Source organism: Haliaeetus leucocephalus, unplaced genomic scaffold (assembly GCF_000737465.1).
Source record: "Haliaeetus leucocephalus isolate CR32 unplaced genomic scaffold, Haliaeetus_leucocephalus-4.0 Scaffold696, whole genome shotgun sequence".
In the NCBI taxonomy this organism is placed as follows: Eukaryota; Metazoa; Chordata; class Aves; order Accipitriformes; family Accipitridae; genus Haliaeetus; species Haliaeetus leucocephalus.
The window spans coordinates 2931487-2954286 of NW_010973132.1; the positions used below are offsets into that span (position 1 = coordinate 2931487).

The window sequence follows — 22800 nt, forward strand, 5'->3', positions numbered from 1 at the left end:
TTGCTTTCCTACCATCAGAGCATACATGTTCTTCCCAACCACTGATCTCTGCTGCATAAGTAATTGCTTTGTTTCAACGTAATAAGAGGAATAAAAAAAGTATGCACAACAAACTAAGTTAGATCAAGAGTACAGACATCCCAAATGTACTTTTGTGCATGAAAATACTCCATTTAATACAGAAATATTTTGGACCCATACTTTCAATTCAGAAAGGCCATGAAACAGGGAGTTCAAGAACCAACTTAAGACGTTTTTCCTACCTTCCAGATGGTCATGAGTAACTAGTCCCAGAGACACCATGAAGGCAAGTTTCTGTGAGGGGGGAGAAAAAAAGATCATGACAAGTCCAACTGTTAGGATGAGCTATGTCACTTAGGCCCTTTGAAGTCAGTTGACAGGTAACTACGGAACAAAAATGTTATTGGTAATACTTTGCTTCTATAAATCACTTTTCATTCATATATGTCAAACCGCTTTACAGAGGACAGACAACAGTCCCATCTTCTAGATGGGAACCTAGGCTGCGATACAAGGAAATGCCAACTGCTCACGATCACAGAGCTGTGGCAGAGGTGGGAACAAGAAAGTGGTTTCTTACTTACAGGCCAGCACTGAACCAATTATATGATTGGCTCTTAGTAAATACCAACACAGTTCAATTGCCAGCAAAATATTGGTAGTTGAAGATCATTCTCCATATACTGTGAACTACAAGTAGCAACTCTGGTTTACATGTGCCATTTGACAAGAGCTATGGCTTTCTTAAAGGATTCTAATTTTAACACAGGAAGTGCACAGACATGTAAAAATCAGAATTTGTACTGACAACAGTTAATGCTCCACAGTAGTCCATTTGAACCCACCTACAAAAACAAATGTAGTAGAGCATTTAGCTGTAATCAGTTCCTAAGCCCTACACAGCAGAAAGGCTTTAAGAAACAGCCATTCTGGCCAGTCTTTTCCCCCAAAACCAACTGGACTGAAACTTGAATAAAACCCATGCAGAATGTGAACATATATGACTCTTTCCATATTGCTCACCAGAGCAGAAATATTTTATAAAACAAAATAAAGACATTTCTCCAGCATTAAAAATAACTCCAGAAGTCTAAAACCTCAAAGGAATGGAAATCAAAACTGTAATCTAAGCCTCCTGGTTGAAGTATCAGAAGGAAATTATGATCTTCTATCTTACAAAAGAGTCAGAAGTCAAATGCATTCCAGGACTGAAAAATGCAATGCATTATATTTATTTAAAGTTCTTATTCTGTAGCCTTATCAACTACTACTGTTCAACAAGAATGTATGGAATGTTAAAGTTAGGGAGTCTTGAGGGAACAGAGAGGGAAAAATGTTTTCTGAAGGACAGAGTGTTTCCTTTTTTTCTTAAAAGAAAGCTCTGGGTGTGTTCTGATACCTGTGGATTTTCTTCTCGTTTTGGCTTCGGTGCAGCAGGTGGAGTAACTGTACGACTTTCTGTTTGCTTCTCTTCTGCTTCCACGTGCGGTTTAATAGTCTGAAAAGAAAGTGTTTCTCTCATTCAGTGATCAGAATGACTTTTTTTACTTTGACTAAGAAAGCAGAACAAATACTTTTGCAGATACAGGAGAAAAACAGTTTTAAAGCTCGCAGTGTACTAACAAAGACTTAATTGACAAATCTGATGTGAGAGGAATGTTAAATAAAGTGTTTTCCTTTAACAAAGGATGAAACAGCCTTACCACCATGCCATTAACCCACGCAGCCATGCAAGCAATAAAAGTAATCTTAAGAGTTAATTCCATTACAGAAATCACTATATGGTATGGGAGAACTAACAGACCCTTTAAGAAAAAGCATCCCATGGAAGACTTCCAGATAGAAACCATTCTGCATGGCACATGCATTTTGTACTTCTCACTCCTCAGTCTTCATATTTCATAGAATTATGAATGGCTCAAAAACTGTCTCTGTGACTCCTACAATCTCAGATGTTTCTGAAGCTTTTTTCTTTTCTGAAGTCATAATCATCTGCAATGGTATCCCAAACCCTGCATGACAATCCTCAGCCCATGGCATAGCGGTTTAGGCTACAAACTGAGTGAGGAAAGCTACAGAGAGACAAACTTTTCCCGTTTACGATATGGAGAAGATATACAGAAAAATTCATGTATTGCTAAACCACCACAATTCTGTATGTTTTTCAACAGTTGAATTGCCGGTAATTATTCAAAGAGCAAACAAATATTGCTGACATCAAAAGGAATAGGTATCAAAAATATAGTATTGTAGAAGTACAACTCCAAATCAAACGAAAAGGGCACTCATTGCTGAGTAACTTGTGGCACAGCCTTGAGGTATGCAAGAACCTACTCATGAGAATTAATAAGCAGAACTGAGCATGAGCATATCTTTCATGCACATGATTTTCAGTCTCCATAGGTGACTTCAAAAGCAGAAGGTAACTTAAAGGCACATTAGTCTATGAAAGAGTTACAAATGAAATATACACTATTATTATTTATATAAATTACATAAATATTATGTTATAGATAAGGTATTATATAGTATACAATATTATACTATTACTAACATACAATATATGGTAGAGTTAAAAGTGAAACAGAAGATTGCTTTACTTGAACTGAATGGCAAGGACTCTCAGTTGCAATCCACACTGACTAAAGTCATGTTTTATTTTATAAAAGTTTTTTCTGGAGAGAGACTATAAAACTAAACATCTAGAACTCTCTGTTTCTGAGGGTCTCCTTTCCACTCAATCAATCCAATTTCGTCACAGGGAACTATCAGTCTTCAGAAGCTGAGTTAGACTATTTTGCCTCCAATCACAAGACGGCAAGATCAAGGAAGAAATGGCTACATTTATCGTATTAAACACCCCTACAATTTTGCGTAATTTTTGCCTTTCATGTAGCCACCCTTTGAAAAACAGAAATACAGAAAATATTTTTCCAGTGTTTCCTAAAGGCTTGGTATGAACATGGATTACAGTTTGTACTTGGTCTCCAAGATACTAGTACAGTCCTGCGATGTAGCTTGCTTATAAACTACTGAAGTTAAAACAGTAGGGGGAGCATAAAAACACTGAAGCATGAGAAAAAGATTCCAACAGCCCCTATTAAAGAAAATGGTAACTTCTACCCCAAGAGTTGCAAGTCATTCCATAATTTGTCCTATTGTTGGAACATGAGTATCTCCAGTACCCACTGAAAATTTCTCCATGGTTGTCATCCCCTCCAAATCGGCACAGTAAAGCAATAAACCTGGTACATTGCATTAGTAGACACTTTCTTATCTGTACCTGTTTTTCAATGTTTGGTTTGCTGATCTGTACAGTCTGAGGTCCAGCGAGCCTGGTACCCGGTGCTGCTATCACGATGCTGGTGAGCTGTGCCATGGGGAAAGTTTTGGCTATGGTTGCTGTCTGCCCATTAACTACACGAACTGGATGTATGGAGTTCTGAGAGTTGGGTAAAGAGGTGGGTGTGAACTTTGTTGTCAACATCACAGGTCTCTGAATAAGCTGAGGAGCTGCAAGCATTGGAGGAGGTGCTGGGGCAATAGGAATGTTATTTTGGGCAACTGGTTTAGGTCGAACCTACAAAAAAAAAAAAAAGAAAAAAGAAAAAGAAAGAGATTTGTATATCAGTATTTCAGATGAACTTTTTTACTAAGTCTTTCAATTCAGCCTGTATAATCTGCAGAAGGTTGCTCGATTTTTTTATAGAATGTCATTTTTAGCATAGTGTCCTAAGTATGCTATGAGAAGGAAAAGCCACATTTTCAAACCTACTTGCATAAAACCCATCCATAACATTTGCATATGCAGTCACTGTCCCCGAAATGGTATTTGGATGCATAGACACTTATATTGCATGTTTATTGCCAAGTGCCTTATCTGTATCTAAATCAACATATTGGTTTTGCAAGCCAAAAAATTCATGTAATATTTACAGACACAGCTGAAGCTCTCATGTTAAAAGTGTGTCTCAGGGCTTTATACTGAGCCTCCAAGAAATCATGAACAGTTGATTGTGCCCTGAAAGAAATAATTAAATTTTTCAGCAAATCCCTGTTACCTTTGTCAACTCCATATATTATTTAGACACCTGCACAACCAATCTTGCTAAGCAAAAAAATTGCCAAGATTATACATTAATCCCTCATTGAAAGTGCTAAAGGCTACACGTAAATGTAGTCATTACTCTTTTCTTCTTTCACAAGAAAGAAAAGAGCCACAAGAATCTTCATATACTCCACCACCAATACTTGCTTATTTCTTTCCCATTGTTAAATTTGTACTTATCACATCATTAGAGTACAGAAGTAGAATGCATTACTCTGAAAATAAAGTCTTTTTCCTTATTTGATTCCTTTTGTCCTATCTACCTTTAATACTCCATAATGCATTTTATCATGGAAAACTAGGTCACATTCCAACAGATCTCACCATCCTCAAATCTTAATCAGATGCCAGCCTATATTTTCCTTTTTTCTTTTGTAAAAGATTTAGACTTTTATTCACAGTACCACGTATTTCTTACAAATGAAAAAGTTCCTCCAAGATGTTTTTTTAAGTGAACAAGCAATCTGTGTCTTTCCCAAACCATGAAAAAAAAAGTAAACCACAAGTTTAACTGCTCAGCTGCAAACAGAGGTCACTCTCTGTCGCAATACAGAAATACTTGGGAACAATCTAGAGACATATTGTTTTTTCTTTTTTACTCATGGGCAGCAAACAACAATTAGAGCAATTTAAGGCCTTGTGTGATGCTTTGATTTTTTTGACACCTGTTCCATGGGTTCATTTCATTTGATGTAAATAGGATCATATATGATCATCATATGCACATTTCATTATCACAGACTCATGCAGGTTGGGAGGTGGCTCAGGAGGTCTCTAATTCAACCTCCTGCTCAGAGCAGGGCCAACACTAAATGCAGACCAGGTTGCTCAGGGCTTTGTCCAGATAGGTCTTGTAGAACTCCAAGGACGGAGCTTCCACAATGTCTCTGGGAAGCCTCTTCCACTCCTAATTGTCCTCAAAGAGAGAATTGTTTCCTTATACGTGGTCTAAACCTTCCCTGTTCCAATTTTTGATCATTGTCTATAATTCTCCTGCTAAGCACCTCTGTCTCCATCTTCTTGTTAATTTCCTTGTTGATATTGGAAATAAGGCTGCTGTTAGGGTGCCCCCGAAACCTCTTCTCCAAACTGAACAAGCCCCGAACCCTCAGCCTCCCCTTGCAGGTCATATATTTCTGCCCCCACCCCAGCTATCTTAGAGGCCTTCCTTCCCTGGATTCATTCAAATTTATCAACCAGGGGGTCCAAAACTGCATGCTGTGTATCAGATCCAGTTTTATGATTGCTGAGGAAAGGTGGATAATCTCTTCCCTTAACCTACTGGCCGCAGTCCTGTCAGCAGAGCCCAATAGGCTGCCAGGCTTCTTTGCTGCCAGGGCACACCACCAATTTAGCGACTGTCAACCAAGACCTTTTAAGCAGTGCTGCTCCCTAGCCAGCCAGCCTCCAGCCTGTACCTATGCAGGGGGCTAGTCCATTCCAGGTGCAAGACTTTGCCTTCTTCCGTGCTGAAGCTCAAGACATTCCTGCTGGCCCATTCCTCTGTCTTGTCTAGGGCCCTCTGAATGTCAGCACTGCCCTCAAGAGTATTGACTGCACCCTCAAATTTGGCATCATCTGCAAACCTCTTGAAGATGAATTGTCTCCTCTACCAGGTCACCAATAAAGACTGACAGAAATGATGTTCATAGAAACTCTCTCTTATCTATGCTATAACTAAGTTCCTCCTTCTATTTGCTTGTTCTCTGTACACTCACCTGTGGAAGAAAATTTGGACGAGGAGTAAGTCTGGGAGGAGGGATGAACTGCGGCACTTTTATGGGCTGAGGCGTAGCCTGAACCTGCTAGAAGAACATAAGAGATCAGGAAGAGGAAAAATAGCTCTGCAGTTCACCAAAATCAACGTCCTCAATGTATTTGCAGACCTGATGTCCCTGGTTTTCCACTTTGTAAATAGTTTTTCACAGTAACAGGTTCCTCATTAGAAATGTTTTAAAGACAGAGCTAATCTTGCTTTCCAGTTCCTACACCTTGCTTCATAAATTGAAGGTATCTTTTCTTTTAGTTCAACTGTACTAACTGCAATCTAAAACCATTTCAACTGAAGATAATGAAAACTCCTATTTGTTTTAACAGTTAAAAATTAGCTTTACAACGGACAGAAAATAATAACAGACTTTGATGTCCAGCTATATGAACCATGGTCCTTTCATACTGAATGGCATAGGGAAGAATGAAAGAGCATCTCACACAAACAGAAAAGAACTGAAAGTTACAAGTCTTTTAGCAATCTTAATGACACTATGAGGGGCTCTAAATACACAACTTGAAATTTTCAAAAGTAGGCCATTCATTTGAAACAATTAAGATCTGATTTTAAGGCATCCTAAGTACTTCCCTGTCTAACTGAAATCAGTTGGACAGAGCTGCCACAAAATTAACCTCTGAACAGCACTACTAGCTACCCTAAGTTGAGTACCCAGTGAGCTTCTCTGAAATTAATGTCTGTGTTAGTTTCCACCCTTCTATACTTCTGTCCACCCACATAAGACTGCAATTTACTTCAAAAAGGTCTTGTACTGATTAATTAATGCTTGGGAGAATATTCTGAGATTTTTGATGAAATTTGCTACAGAAACATAAATCATGAACTATTATTAAAACAAAATCACCTCCCCAAACCTAAGTTATTCAGCAAAGAAATGAAGCACAGACAGAAAGGACAGACGACAGTGGTGCAAGCAATGACATGGGAAAAGAGAACAGTAGAAAAAACTCCACTCAAAGAGTCTTCTCTATTCTGATTGCAAACATATGCCTCAGCAGGAAGCAAACTTACTTCCATTTGCATTATGGAACTGTATTTTTTAATAAAGATAAATTGGATTTTTGTTTAGTGAAGCCTTAGCCTTTATTCCAAAAGTAAAATTTCCCTGTCATGATGTTATACAATGACTGGTTTCCAGACCAAGAAGCCTATATAACCCAATTTTAAAACATTGCTTCTTTTATTTCTAGGTGGCTAACCATTCTGGAAAAGACTGTGTGATGTCATCAAAGCACTTTCCAAAATACATACTTAAAGAACAGGATCTGTGTATGTGTATGAAAAAGTGGTAAGCAAAGACATGGTAGTGGGCAGAGTTAAGTGATGTGTCTAACACCAGAGACTTTTTATCACGCAAAGGGAACGAGAGAGATTGACTCAAAATATGTAAGATGAAAATCCAAACTGATCAAATGAAGAAAGTCTGACATCTCCTTTACCAAAGAAAAGAGTCGGAATTCTGCAGAACACAGCCACGTAGATTAGGTAGGGGCAAAGCAATCATTACTTCCCCATGACTAACAACTACTAGTAGGGGAAACTTTACACAGAGGTCATAATAGCACTCATTTAATTCTATAAAGCAAAACAGTAGTAACAATCCGTGTAGATAGTAAATGCTTTTCTCTTAGACTACCATTTTAACAATGTCAACTAGTGAAGACTCACGACACGTCCCTACTATTCTCCTTTCTGTGCAAAAAACTGACTTTTTTTTTTTTTTCCCCCCCAATAGCCCTCTTGTAAACCAAACCAACGCATACCTGCAGGGCAAACACATGGAACGCTTACCAAAGTTACTGTGTTTTTTGCCACTATTTGGACCGCCTCAGCTCCTGGCCCAGTGACCTTATTTGTTGTCTGGAGGTTGACTGGTGCATTCTGCGCATCAGTGCTGAGGACTGCTTTCTGATTGTTGTTGATAGCAGTAACCATGGCAATGGTAGGTCTCTGACCCACAACAGAGGCAGGCATGGTCGCAGTTGCTGCTTTCAAGACGAGAGGTAGTGTCTTAGTGGTGATCATAGAAGCTGTAGTTACAGTTTTCTAAGGGAAACAGAAAACACACTGTAAGAGACAGAGACACTTCATATCAGACAGGACGTGGGTTGGTTAGTCAGAAACAATAGACAGTAAGAGAAAGAAAAGGCAGCACTGAGTCTATCTACCTACTGTTCAGACAAGCACATTATCTTATGTCTCTGAAAACTGGATAGCTAGAAAGGATTCTCATTTGAGGCACCTTTTGGGTCTATTTCAATCACCTGCAGCATTACAGATTGATCCAAAACAAATTCCTGACAAAATGACAATCAAGTGTTAGTAGTGGCATATGCATTTCTGGATCTTTTAGTTTTATATTACTTCCAAACATGTACTGTCAATATCAAACCTGTAAGGTGGAGGTTTATGAAACATACCAGCAAATTAGCTTCTCAATTAAAACTCAATTTTTCAAATGGAAACTTCATTTACAGAGATCCTCACAATCAGAGGAAGAGGGGAAAAAAACATTCATAAATTGGTTTCTTTAAGAATAAAAACATATTTTGATTTTGGGTATCCCAAATTTCAGTTTTAGCCATACATACAGTTATTTAGCCCTTAGCTTTCTTTCCTAAGAATATCAGTAGGGCTATCCTGAAGTTGTATGAGCTGGCTGCTAGTCTGTCCAGCTGCAGGCAATTAAGTTTAACTTCCGTGCAATGGGCTGGTTTTGGAACATATATGTGATGCCATGATTGCTCTTGGCCTGTTTTAATGAGAGTGGTTTTGAATCACTTAATGCCAGCATTTATCTGAAATGCCTGAACACACTATGCCCACAAATTCCAAAGTTAAAACAACTATAATTTCATAGTTTTGTTTTAAAATGTACTGTCTTCTAAGATGTTAAGGGAAATGGACAATTATGAATCTCATTCAAAAAGCAACAAGGCAAGAGAGTCTCCATATAAAACCAGAACACAGTGTGCACAGAAAACTCACAACAAATGACACTCAACGGAATGGCAAGTGAGCTTATTTCTTTTCTTTTTGGTGTAAAAAATCCGTTGTACCAATGGCACTGCATCTTCAAAACAGTTATTGGCACAATCAGATGCTCTCAGTGCAAAATAACCACCATTCCCTCCTGATGTCAGCACTAGGCTCTACAGCAGGAAAAAATGGAGAACCAGGGATCAGGCAGTCTTTTTCACATTCTGAACACGCTTCATTTAGACTGCTTGATTTTAGTCACACAAGACCTTTCTCTTCTTTCTAATAAAATAATATAAATACATTTCCAGTTGGATTCTTCAGTATTTTCACCAATATTATTTCCTTAAACAAAAACGCATTTTACCTTCACACCTCTTATTTCATAATGCTTAAAACTATATTCCCTGTTAATTATGCATAAGTGTGGAAAAAAATTCAAACACTGTATAATGCCAAATCAAAGGATAATTCATGCTTCAGTTTTATACATTTATACAAAATCCAGACATAATTAACTTTTCCTTGTTGCAACATGAACAATTCCCTTAACTTTGAGATTCAAGAACTTATCGACCTCTGCTGCACTTTCTCCAAAGCAAAAGGCTCCATTTCTCTAATGCAGTAACATTATTCAAGCTTTTCCAATGAGATGTAACATGGTATAATTTTCACAAGCATTACATTCATCCGTAAACATTTTAAAGAAAAGTGTAATCAATCATGTAATACAAGACTGTGACTCTTTCAAGGGGTTCTAGTAAGTCTGTAAGTACTGAGAGTATAGTTTCAGTGAGCAGATCACAGAGCTTGAATATCCCTGTTACTTTGCTGAGCATTAATTACCTTGGTTATTCTAAAAAGTTTTCAATGCATGAATTCATACTGAAGTGGCATTTGTAGTAAGTCTGCATTATTTCACATAATAACATGGCAATAATATGACCTTTTAGCAGACTTGGTGCTTTATGAAAATTTAAAAAGCCCTTCTTACTGGACTATATTAAGTATATTAAAATGTCACGATTAAGGCAGCATATATACCTTGATTCCTAAATTTAATTACTCTGAAAATAACCATTGAAAGCATTCTCTTTACTGACACAGACTTGAAAGATGCATTACTTGCAAAAGTAGGCACCAAAAAACTTTCCAGAGAGACAAAATATTTGGCTTCTCTTTGCTGAAAGAGATTGAGGGGCAACAGGACAGAGGCGCAACCTTAGATGTGAAATGTATACAGAAGCAAGTGAGGTTACTTCAGAATTACACCAACATAAACAAAAGTAGAAAAGTGTTAAGGATAAAAGCTGGCTTATTTATTCAAATGAGAGGATGACCTGCCTTTCAGTTTGTAAGTACTTTCCAAGTACAACTGTATCAATGGTAGTCAAAAGGGTGTAGCAGTTTTTTGACTGTTTCACTAGAGGGCTCTTTAACTTTGAACAAAACCTCAATTTTTACAACCTAGGAGATGACCTGGAAGTTAATGCATGAATGCAAAGTCTGGAATATGGAGAAACACATGAAACTGCTTCTGCAGTCATGTTTCCTGACTGAGAAAACAGAGATCAGCGATACAGCAAAGAGTGAGCCATTGTTTGCCTATAAATATTTTAGGACACAGTAATATTTATTTCTTTGTTCTGTTTTAGCTTTGATACTGATGTTGCTGCTCAGAAATGTCTTTTCCTTAAGTTAAGTTTGCTTCATTTCTTCAATATTCTTTTCTGAAAAATACAATTACCTAAGCCTCACAAATATATTTTTAGAGGGCATCCCAAACAATTTGCTGAGTTAAATAAGAGAACTAACAGCCCAACCATTTCTCTCTCCTCTACTTCCAGGAAAAGGGAAGACAAGAATCACAATCAGTCAAAGCTATGGTTGTGATTTACTGCAATGTGCATAAAGTAAACTTCACAGGTGAATTCTGCCATCTGCCTATCCAGGTAAACATGAGCTGCTGAGATTGCATCAACAGGTTAAAAGACCTCACACACATTTCTTTTTACAAAACACCTCCGTGCACTTTCTAGCTGTTTTATTAGCACGCTTTGGGGATTCGAAATATTTGAACAGGAGAAACTTGCAATTTCCCTCTCAGTAGAGGCAGAGCACTTTATCTGGTGAGTTCTGGGATTACGTCTCTAATCCTATACTGTACTGAAATTCAGTGTACCTTCCCAATAAAGACATTACTTTCTAAAACTTGAACTTTGCAATTAACATTGTACACTTTTAAATGAATCCTTGCAAACTCAGGTAAATATTACTTGATATGAGTTACATCTGTTTAAAAAGAACCAAGCAGAAAGAGGAGGGAACTGTTTTCTTACATTTTGTTCACAGATACAGTGGGCACTGTGTTAGTCTTTTACAAATAAAGTATTTTAATCATATACCTCATACAGTGTGTGTAAAGGCTTTACTGTTTCTTGAGACCTACCGGGTATGGACAGACCATCATTCATGCACCTATGGAAAAGATGAGGTTCATTTGCTAAACTTCCATTTATTTTTAAGAAAGGTGATACTGCCACCCTTCTTTTCTGTGAGGTTATGATTCAACTTGTAAGAACCACGTAATCTTTTTGACTCAGATAGGAGGTTATTGCCAAAAAAACCCACAAGACCCATATCTGCATGTGCATAGAAGGAGAAATTCATATTGGTACACTAACAGGTGTAAGTGAAAGTCTGCAATTTTCTCTCTGCACTTTTCTTTTTTTTTTTTTTTTAGTGAACTTCACCTTTAGCAAGGAAAATAATTATTGTAGAGATTTTTACCTGTGATCCAATCACGTTTGGAGAGGGTGCAGTAGACTGCTGCTGCTGTTGATGGTGATGTTGCTGTAGCTGTTGTAGTGGTTGCGGCTGTGGTGTCTGTAGTTTGTTTTCTGACTGTGCCAACGGCTGTATTTGAAACTTACTGTCTGGCTGTTCCTGCTTCACTATCAAATTCTTTCGAAGCTGTTCCACCACTCTTTTCTACCAAATAAACAAAAACATAAACAGAAATGATGACAGTTATTTAGCTGCACATATTAGAGAAGATAATAACACTTAAAGTTACATTTATTTAATGTAAATAAAGAACTGCTCAGAAGCTTAGTGGGATTTCTCTTTTTGGAATTTTAAATATTGGTGTTATCTAATGGGCACTGTGTCAAAATAGGCCACAGAGCAGTCAGTACTGCTGCCCAGCAGGATGACCTTGCTGTCCTTGCAGAAACCCACCCACCAAAATTCAGCCCATTCACAAACCGCTGCAAGACCTCATTAACCTATATTCACTTGAGACACGTGAGGATTCAGACTCCAGAGTTTCTGATTCCTTCAAATGCGCACTATTCCTAAACAGTGATGAAAAAAGACTTCAGGTTGATGCCTTGGGGCTGACTTCAAGGCAATGGGGATGCCATTTTGTACCAGGCATCAAAACTGAGTGGAGAGATAGCCAGTCTGAGTGCAAAGCGGGGAACAGGAAGGGCATTCTGTTCAATATTATTGTCACCTGAAAGAAAATCAGATAGGGCTACCTATACGGGAAGGAAATGGCACAGATATATTTCTTCCAGCTTAAAGACTTCCTATTACATTATAGCTTCCATGAAAGTTTGAAATTATTTTTAAAAGCTTCTTCTCCTAGTAGCCATTGTGTCTCTCTAAAGAGTAACTCAACAGACTTAAGAGCTGACCAGGTGTCCTGCAGGGTAAGATACCATGTCGCCACATGGGTAATAAGGGCTCACAATTTATGTTCATATTATACTTTAGTGTGGACAAGGGAAAAACCACCACAATACTTTTTTTACCTTTTGTGGGCATGACAGAAAATGGACATTTTTTCCTACACTCCAACCACCCTCAAATTAGTACAGCTTTAAAAAGATTTAGATATATACTTAAGCCCCCTTGATCAAGAGCATACGCATACTCTGAAACAGTTACATGACAAGGTTGGCTTTGGAAGAGGACAATGAAGTCAACAGATGTAGGGGCTCAACTGAGAAAGCTCTAGTGGAAACAGAAGTGGTGAGGAAACCTCTACCAGAGCCAGGTGCTGACAGTGGGCTGCCCCAAGCAGTTCCATTTACACAGAAAGGAAAAGGAAAAAAAACCCATTCTGACAATATCAAATGTTTTGATTTTTGCTTTGAAGCATTAGTATTAAGACACAGTACAAAACAGAGACATGGAGGAAAAAAAATTCCAGCTATTTACAAGCAACTGAAACAATTTTTCCCCTCAAATTTCTTTCACACAGGATTATGAAATTCTGAGCCAACAAAACATCTGTTGTCTACATAGTTCTTGTGGACATACTGTAGACTTTTGATTCCGAGTGTCTTGCTTATGATGAGTTAAAACTGCAGAGCCTCACACACTGAATGTGTACCTCTAGCCCAGAAGAAGATAACAAAAGGTGCAAAGTCCCAAATTGGCAGATTTGAGAACTGGAACTTTAAAAAGCCAAATAAAACACACAAGCAACAAAAAACCCACCCCTGTTTCATAAGGTTGAAATGCGTGAGCTCACATGACTCACCTGTTTGCAAAAGACTGAATTCAGCGCCTCAGAGGTGTACAGAAGGTGGACTGCCTGGCTTCTACAAACCCCACAGCCCCGGCTGGGGATGCACACTCAGTTCTGACGACAACAGAAACACAGGCCCAACCTCACTGAAAATTCAGGGGGTTGGTAATGGACGGCAGCACGAAGGAACTGTTTTACACTGCATCCAGAAAAGTGCTAAAAGCTGTCAGAGCCTAAAAGCTGTAAATTGTTTGTTCCCTTCTACAACAAGGAGAAAATAATAGGAGTGTAGAAGGCATTTTTCTAATTCCGATATTATACATAGTTTTAAATAGCCTGTGTCTATCAGCTCATTCGTATACAAAGTAACCGAACAACCACTTAAAATTGCTTTCTGAAAAGATCAACCATGTTAACATGCAAAACAAAGTGCCATCTCAGCAAGCAGATACAAGAGCTGAAAAAAACATTTCCAGAGAGTAACCCGAGGGGGAGGAGAGGAGAACTGAGCAAAGTAGGAGAGGAAATAACGCAACATGCCTATGGAATACCTGCCAAAAAATGGACTGCACGTACACTGCGCAGGAGGCTAAAGAATTACTGTACCCGGCGTGAACAGGAAGGCAGTTTTTGTCTTCCACAGCTGCCTGTATGAAATTCAGTGATAATGGTGCTCTTCTACCGATTCCCTAACCAGAAGAAATCAGCAGCAATGGCCCAAGAATATGTTTCCATCTTGCTCTTTACAACGGGAGGAACGTCAGTGAAAGGATTTTTTTAAAAAACTAAAAAAGAAAGAGAGGAGAGGGAGAGGCAGGCTGGAGGACTCCTCTGCCACACTGCTACAGCAGGGCGAGAGCCAGCGAGGACGGGAGCAGGGGGGCAGGAGGAGGTGAGTCACATCGCGTTCGCACACCGCCTGTTCCACCCCCAGGCCCGAACCACGGAGCGCAGAGCTGGGGAAAAACAGGACCGAAGCACAACTTTTATTAGTGCCTTGTGCAAAAACTGAGGCTCAGCATATTTGGCACAAGACGGATAACATGAGTGGAAAAACACCGTTGCTCTGGAATTCTACGCTAGCCTGTTAGAGGCTGCTGAGAGCTGCCTGGCAGCAGCATATCCTGCCATCCATATCCATTATGCAGATATTAAATTGGAAGAAACATCTAATGCTTTTAAGATTCAGAGAGTAAAACTGAAGTTTGCAGTGCATGCCAATTGCTTATGCAGTTTATTAAGCCGCTTCCACCAACTGTCAGTACGAACACCACACTGAAACTACAGAAATCCTTTTACTACCTGCAAGACTGTTGGGATTACCTGTTCATTATCCAGAGGAAGACTCTGAACGACATATGCCAAAGTTACGTAGCTTAATTAGCAACACCAGCCGAGACTCGCGGGGTCGCACCTACACAGAAACTAAGCGCGGATCTACGCCCATTTCCAGCACTACCCTCTGCTCGGTCTCAACCCACGCCGCTGGTCTGGCACTGTACGTACAGCTCCTCCACGGCGTCCTGCTGGAACCGCTGCTCCGCAGCCGCGGCACGTGTCTGTCTGCAGCAACCTTACCAGAGCCTTGTTTTGTAGGGGATTAAACGGGAGGGCAGCATGAAAGAAACTCTTGTCTGCTGTCAGATTCGCTACTTCATTAAAACCGCGTTTTGTAAAATGGCTCTTCAGTTATTTGAATGTTCTTAATCAATTTTGAAGGTGGCTTGTGCTGCAGAAAGTACAACCTGTATAACTGAAATTTGCCAAGGCTGGTATAAAGTCCTAGCTACGTGCCTTAGAGACTGAGTGCCAGTGAGACTGAGGTCATCTAAAAGCACCGCAGAATCTAAAGAAATATTCCTAATTCTTTAAATTTAATCATTGCCATTTTTCCTTCCCACTCTTATTTAAGAATATTTAATCCAATTAAATTCTTACTGACAACTTCAAAATTTTAAATTGAGATTAACTCAATCATAAACACATCATCATAAACACAACATTATAGTTTTCTGCATGGCAGAAAGCTCTAACTCTCCCCATATACCTACAAGTTTCTTTTCCAGCAACACTACAAATATATGAAAAGCATTTGTCTTTCAAGTTTACTGAATTTTCCTCAAAGCCGAATGCCAATCCTCTCTTTACATTCAGAACATGGAAGAAATTAATAATCACATCCTTTCTTCCAAACCGTATTCTACCCAAAAACTAACTAGCCCTCTGTAACGGTTACTATGAGACTACTTCAAAATCTGTTTGTCGAACAGTGCCCCGTAAGCATACTACATAATCTCACAGCTCTTGCTGTCTTGACATCTTTATCACTAATCTCATCAAGAACCGTTCACACCACTGAGTTCACAGAGCCCTACACATCTTATATGACCCTTTCTTAAAGGTAATAATTGTAATCAATATTGTGACATTTAGCGATACCACTTTCTCATTCATGCCACAGGCCAGATCCTAACACAGCATTAGGAGATTATTTTGGTTTGATTAAGCAGAAAATCTGTCTTGTTGCCCATATATCTGTGCCAAAAGGTGTCTTCTCTGTGCTCACATAAAAAGCTATCATGAATATGTCGCTAGAAGATAAGGAAAGTCCTTGGAGCAAATTTAAAGCTTAGTAAGGTTTAAGTTTAACAATATTAGCTAAGCATTATTTCCATTTTAATCAATCAATCAATAACAAAATAGTTCTCCAAGTACAGCAATTTTTTAAGTACTAGATTCCTTGTTGTATCTGGTGACACATTTTCTTCTTCATCCAGGAAACACATTCAGAAAAGCATACATATCTAAAGGAGGGTCTATCTTTAAACTTCAAAAAATATATACAAATTAAAATATAAAAATCTTGTAAAAATGAAAAAAGTAAAGTACTAAACAGCCTTGCAATGCATACCTTTTGTATCACAAAAGCAAAGCTGATGTGGTTTGAATTGCTCAGCTGCCTGCTAGTGACCCGCTTTGCTGCTCCACCAATTCCAGGAAGTCAGCTATTAGGGATCCTCTCGTTACCTGTTCCCTCCAATGACCAAGAAATGTTCTCTGGGATACTAAAATTGCCAACTGCTACGAATGAAATGGTAAGAGAAAGTACCGATTTCAAATAAGCTCTAACTTGGGAGTGGGGAGGATGGAGGGAATTTCACTGCTCTGCAATCTTCCTTTCCAGCCTCACTCCCCTCTCCTTGCCAGCACCATCCCCTGCCACTACTCAAAAAGAAGTGAAATACCTCTGCTTTTCGACAAAACAGAAAGCTACCAAAACTTCTGTGGCAGAAAGAAGCTAAAAGATTTTTGGAGCCCTGGCACAGTTAGTCTTTAACCTGCAAAGAGGGCGCATTTTGGGAGTGGAATTTTGCAGTGGAAACATTACAAGCAAGGAGAATAATGGTACACTCATCTACTACTTTAAGATAGTATCTAAAATTTAAAATAGTGAAATCCAATTATAGAAATTGATGACGCAGAATCTACACCAGCGAGGGGAAAAAAACCCTGCTGTACAAAACAACTTGAATTAAATTTCATTGAAAGAATGATCACAGGACTACAGAAGTATTTTCAGCTATTCTGTGGTTATCCTGAATTTTTGTGGAATTTTGCACTTCTGGCTGTGCTTCACTCATACCCAGATCTTTTTATCAACAAAAAAAATCTAAACCAACTAAATTAGAAAGAATTTTATTCCAAGAAAAAAGTGTGGTACAATTTCCTACTTCTTAAAGGCGATCAAACCGGCACCTGTATCTTTCAGTAGTAAGAAAAGACTCTCTTGGGGCAGGGGTGCTTGTGTCCTGAATGGGAACATAGCAGTGGGACTGGGAGACCACCTCCACCTCATACTTGAATGCCTTACTGGGCATGATTACCAAAACGTGCACTATTCCTTTTTATAGTTTAAAAACCTAATTTTTTTTAAGCTTTTATTAAATACACAGATATCTCAACCATACCCAGTCAATGGCTGCATTGCCAGCACTCCAGTAACTGTCCCAAAGAGCACGTGCTGCATTCAGCCCACAGAAAACATGGCTAAAAGCTGCACAAAGAAACAAGGACGACTTCTGCATGTCTAAAAGAGGTTGCGGAGCTTGTTAGGGGAACTGAATGCTTCTCCTCCCTCTGCTATGATGGTCCTATGGGATAAACTGAGCAATACACTTATAAAACCAATGAGCACTAGAGATGGACCAAGATAGTACTGTTAATTTTGGTACACCATAAATTCATGAGCTTGCATTGCAGTCTTAATATCTTTAATACAATTACGGAACACAGCATAGGGTACCTTGTGTAAAATGGAATTTAAATAAATCTTCATTCCGTAAAAATCTACTTTGACACTTTGTCAGATAAATATTGTTATATAGCATTGGTGTGATGTGAAAAGTATTTTTGTCATTAAAAATGCTCGCAAACTTATTACACTTCATTATATTTTAGACTATTTAAAATAATTACTACAGGTGCGATTCTGAAATAAATACACAGTTCACACATGAACATACGTACTTCGAAAAAGAACGTGGGATTTTTCCTTCAGAATAGAGAAACACTACCTGAAGTTGCTAGAAATCATTCAGAAGTGAATTATTTAAGTTCTGAAAATAATGTTCATTCCTTCATTCTTAACGAGGGAGAATGCTTATAATTTTTTTATTTTCTTTAAAAATATAGCTAGATTTGTAAATGAAAATAACCAAAAATAGCTGCTGTGCCATTCTGCTTTATGTGACTTCTTGATTGCTTTATTTTCAGTACCGTCTCTTTTACATTTGCAGCACCACGAGATCAATTAATTTTTGGAAGGGAATGTTGTACCATGAAATGCCTTATGCATCACTGTCTTCTCATTTTAGAATTTTTACTCTTGCACAAAGTAGGGAACAGAGACTGAACTAGTTGAAGCAGCACACATACAACGTTTTCCTGCAGCTTACATATCAAATAAACCTAGTATCTACCTTCTTATCTTAGTACTTAGATTAACAGAAAGAAACTTGCAAGAACAGCTACAATAATTAAACAATGAAGCAATTAATGAATGGAGAATTAAATGTATGACAACAGACAGAACAGGAAAAACAGTTAAGTGCAGTACTTTGAATGTAATTAAGGAGGAATGGAATGAAAGGAACTAAATTAATTTTTTAAAAATTGGACAAGGTTTAAAAAGGTTTGTTTTGGTTTAGGTTTTTCTGCTTCCCAGAAATACTTCTGAGTGCAAATATAAACTGGTAAAAAGATGTGGGGATCACCTTAAAATGAAAAGGCTGAAGAAATGAAAAAATTAAACTGCTGACTACCACAGAAAAGGTGCTCATTTTAATTTTATCTTGCCCATCTCTGTATTGTTCTACCCCCATTTGCCTGTTTCAGGAAAAAAAAAATCTCCTTAGGGAAAAAAAAAAGCCACCTAGACTGTGCAGAAATGAAACAAGCGTTCTTTTGTACTTCAACGTAAAGTATGTTTCTATGATCTCCGGCTGAACCTAGTTTTCCAGAAGTGTATAACGTGGTCTTGTAAAACCTGTCATGGACCAAAGCTTGGGATATAAAATCTCAGCACAAAAAATACTGTGGGTTATTATTCTCCTGTGCAGGAGAACACACAGGAACAACCACCCCCATGGGAAAGCCATTCGCATCTATATACAGTAGCCAGTTGCCCAAGCTAAACACCTTTGCCAGGGAAGTCCTGCTGCTTCTCTTCTCCTACCTCTGATTCACCTCATAACGTGACATCCTTTAAAGTGAATTCGTCTGAATTAAGCAAGCACAGTAGAGCAATTTAAATTAGTAAACTTATTTCATGTTTTAGAAACGATCAACCTAAATAGAAGTCTACTTTCTAATCTGATAACTCCTCATATTTTTGAACAACCCAAGTGGAAGGGATAGTCATCAAGTAATTTTACAGCGTACTACTGCACAGTAATGGTCCCTTGACTAAAAATGAATCAGCTTCAGCAGGATTCTTGTGCATCCTACAGCTATTCTCACGACTGAATCACACCTCCTCTCCTCCTCATGAAAGGAAACACACACAGTTCATGCTCATGTGCTTCATGCATGATCGGAAGTATCGAGCAAGATGACTAGCTTTATTTCACCACAGAATGCAAACTTGTTTTTTGTGGACAGAAAGATCTGGATGCTCAAACTATACTGCACAACCACCTGTTGATTACTCTGATGTTGTTAACAGCATCTAATGTTTCATTTCCACAGCTGCTTTACAAACATCACAAACTAACAGCAGCAGACAGGCTTTTTCCCTATGTCGTCAACCAAATACTGCTTAGCGCCAATTCAATTAAAACCCATCACTAACAACATCACATCACAATTCACTGCTGATCTGCGCTTCATAGGGAGAATGAGTTATCAGAGCAAAAAGTCATAGTTTTACCTCACTCAAATGAGAGATTTTCTCTTCTTCCTAGTCACTTGAACAGGATATCAAATACAGATATCCTGTCCAGCTAAATATACCTGCTGTACTATTCTCTTTAGTTAACCAAGCACGATCAAAACGAAGAAAAATGCCTGCTTCACAGAGAAGACAAATTAAATCACTGCAGAAGACCCAAATCGCTGGTCTTCAATTGTATCAAGGTTTGTGGATCAGTCAACAGTGACTCTCTGAAAAACAAAGCAATGGTTCTTCCTCAGCCTCCCGATTTAAATGGCATGGGGAGGGGGACTTTGCCCCTGTGTAAATTTATCTCAGCGCAAAAAGCGCCTCACTAAGCAAGGCTAAAACTACTCAACAACTGAACATTTGGTGAACTTCCACCTCCCTTAAAAACACCCAAGAACAGGCATTTTGCCAAAAGAACGGAAAGCTACCTTTTTCATGAGGGATGCAGAGCTACTGGAGACAGTTCAAAGGAAAACCACAAACATAATCAAGGACCCAACAAACAACGCTGTGTAATGTGAAGCTTACTGGGGCTCAGCATATCCAATTTATTGAGAGGTGACTTCTCTGAGCATAGATATTTATACACGGGAAAGAAATTTGATGATGGGAGGGTTTTTAGTTTCTCTGAGAAATGTAAATGATGATTCTGTGGCTGCAAGTTGAAGGCAGACAAATTCAACCTTGAAATAAGATGCAGAGATGGTTAAATGCCAGAATAGCCTAATATGAGAAGTAATGGTCTACTATGGTTTGAAGTCTTTAGGACAAGGTAATACAGCTTTCTAAAGGTAATACTTAATCTAAGTTTTGGAGGAGATTGTATAGTACATGTGAGGAGGAGAGGGATCTGGGACCTGGGAAGCCTCTGCTCATTCTTGTCCCTTACAGGGACAGTGCAAGTGCCAGCACTGCTCCCAGCATGCTTCTCCAGCACTGAAACTCCACATAAAGACAGCCTTACTCTTCAGAATATGAACATGTCCGGAGGCACAACCAACCAGATATACTCAAATTTGTTTTTTCAACTTTCTCTGAAACACAAGATATTGGCCACAGCTAGAGAACAGAAGCTAAGCAAAGCAAGCTTATCTTCTTCCTTTGATGCCTTTTATTGTATGTCTTCTTTACATATTTAGATTCTTATTGATTTTAGACTTGGAATGGGAAAAAATTTCCCCAGGTCAGACTTGGTGGGATGGTTTTTTTTTCCCCTTCTGCTGCAATGCAGGATGTGGACTGCCTGCTAGGATTAGCTGGGCAAATTTCCCCTAATCAACCTGCTGACATTGCAAGGGCCTTCAGAATAACTGGCAGCCCAATCCACCACCTGTTTTCTGGAACACACAGATGTGGAAGACAGAAAGTTAGTACCCTAATAACCAAACCATCCTAGTCTCCCTGAAGTCAGAAGACATCACAGAGGAGTATTAAGGTAGAATACAACACCCTCTAACATACAGGAAGTTAAACTGGGTAATCTCCTTGTCCTTTTTGGATTTGACGTATCTTCCCTCTACTTCCTAGATGCAGTTTCACAACTAAAAGTTATCAGTATTCTTTTAAAAGAAAAAAAAAAATCTGCATGCTAGATGAAAGACAAAAAAAATTTTATGAATATGATAGTTTTCAACAGATGTACATAGTACCTAACTTAATTAACAGGATCAGGCATTAGTATCTAATATCAAATTATGTATGTAATCTCAAATTTCGGTTAGTTCCTGGAATGTAAACCGCAGTAGCTGTTCTTGCTCCTGCCAGAACTCTTCTCTACGAAAGCTTAATTCCTTGGTATCAAAATGCCTTAGGATGGTGCCATCGCTTCATCCTGCAAGGTAACAGTTACACGAGGTGCAGACACGAAGAAGCCATGCATGGAACACAAAGATCTTTCTGGCTTTGATGGACACCTCACAAGAAAACACATTTGAGACCTGCTGTATCAATACAGAAAATATCCTGCATGGAAAAAAAAAAAAGTACTAACAGAGACCACATAAGGGAATGTAAACACTCCTATCCTTAAGTTCATACTACTTCTTCACAGTGTGCTTGCTTGTTTGACAGTTATACTGTCATATTTTAGACTGTTAAACCTCTGCTCTAGGGTTTATAAAAGATCAGAGCACTTGTCACTCTCAGTGCAGGTAGAGTGAGATAGAGTGGATGAGCAGTTCATTCTTCTTTCTAATTACACTCCATTAACCTTCCACATGAGAGCTCCCCTGTGCTTTCATACCAGCAGCACCAACTGGCTGTGTTTGATAAGGCTCAGCAGAGTCTGCAAGACCAGCACGTGTAACTAAAGGAACACTTCAGCACTGCAGACTTAGCAGAAGCTGGGCTGAAGCTCTGTTACTGAGCTGCAGTCATATTCTGCTAAATTATACACAGATGGACACCAGCCTCACCCTACCCACTTGCCTCACAACTCTACTCCTTGAACTTCATAGATACGTGATCTAGCATTTGAAAGCCAAATGCAGAACTAGGGAATTATTCACTATAGGGAGCTGAATAGTTACCATGCTTTCACCTCACTGCAGAGACCTGCCAAGAGAAACACATTTAGAGCATTAAAGCATGCAGGGCAATAGAAAAGAAGTTGTTGTTACATTATAATTAGATCATGTTAGTGTATGCAATGAGAGTACAGAGAAGGAAAATCACTTTTGAAATTTAAATCTTTTTTAAATGCACTTTCAGTATCTGGGGTTGTTTGTTGTATGTTCTGAAGACCACACGGTTAACAAACAGCATTATATTTATCTATAAGCTTCTCAATGGTGACCACGTAAATGATAGGCTTTTCTAAAAAGAGAGACTTCTTCGATTAATAATGTATTCTATGGGAGTTTTAAACTCAGTGCCAGGAAAGCTATTCTCCATGTGCATGAAGGTAGATTAGCATTTGTGTATAC

General features: G+C 38.7%; 1 protein-coding gene across 5 annotated transcripts in view; it reads right to left on the reverse strand.

Moving 5' to 3' along the window:
• The window catches only part of PHF21A (PHD finger protein 21A), a 98538-nt gene that overhangs the window by 16612 nt on the left and 59126 nt on the right, over positions 1–22800 (reverse strand). For 2 of the 5 annotated variants that reach the window (XM_010580101.1, XM_010580099.1), the window contains exons 5-10: positions 11688–11888; positions 7710–7964; positions 5848–5931; positions 3305–3601; positions 1421–1519; positions 264–315 (exon numbers count right to left, since the gene is read on the reverse strand). In XM_010580101.1, coding sequence (XP_010578403.1) covers positions 264–315; positions 1421–1519; positions 3305–3601; positions 5848–5931; positions 7710–7964; positions 11688–11888 — 988 coding nt within the window. Of the gene's footprint in view, positions 1–263; positions 316–1420; positions 1520–3304; positions 3602–5847; positions 5935–7709; positions 7965–11687; positions 11889–22800 lie in introns of all 5 variants that reach the window. The other 3 variants (XM_010580100.1, XM_010580098.1, XM_010580102.1) reach the window with 2 other exon arrangements.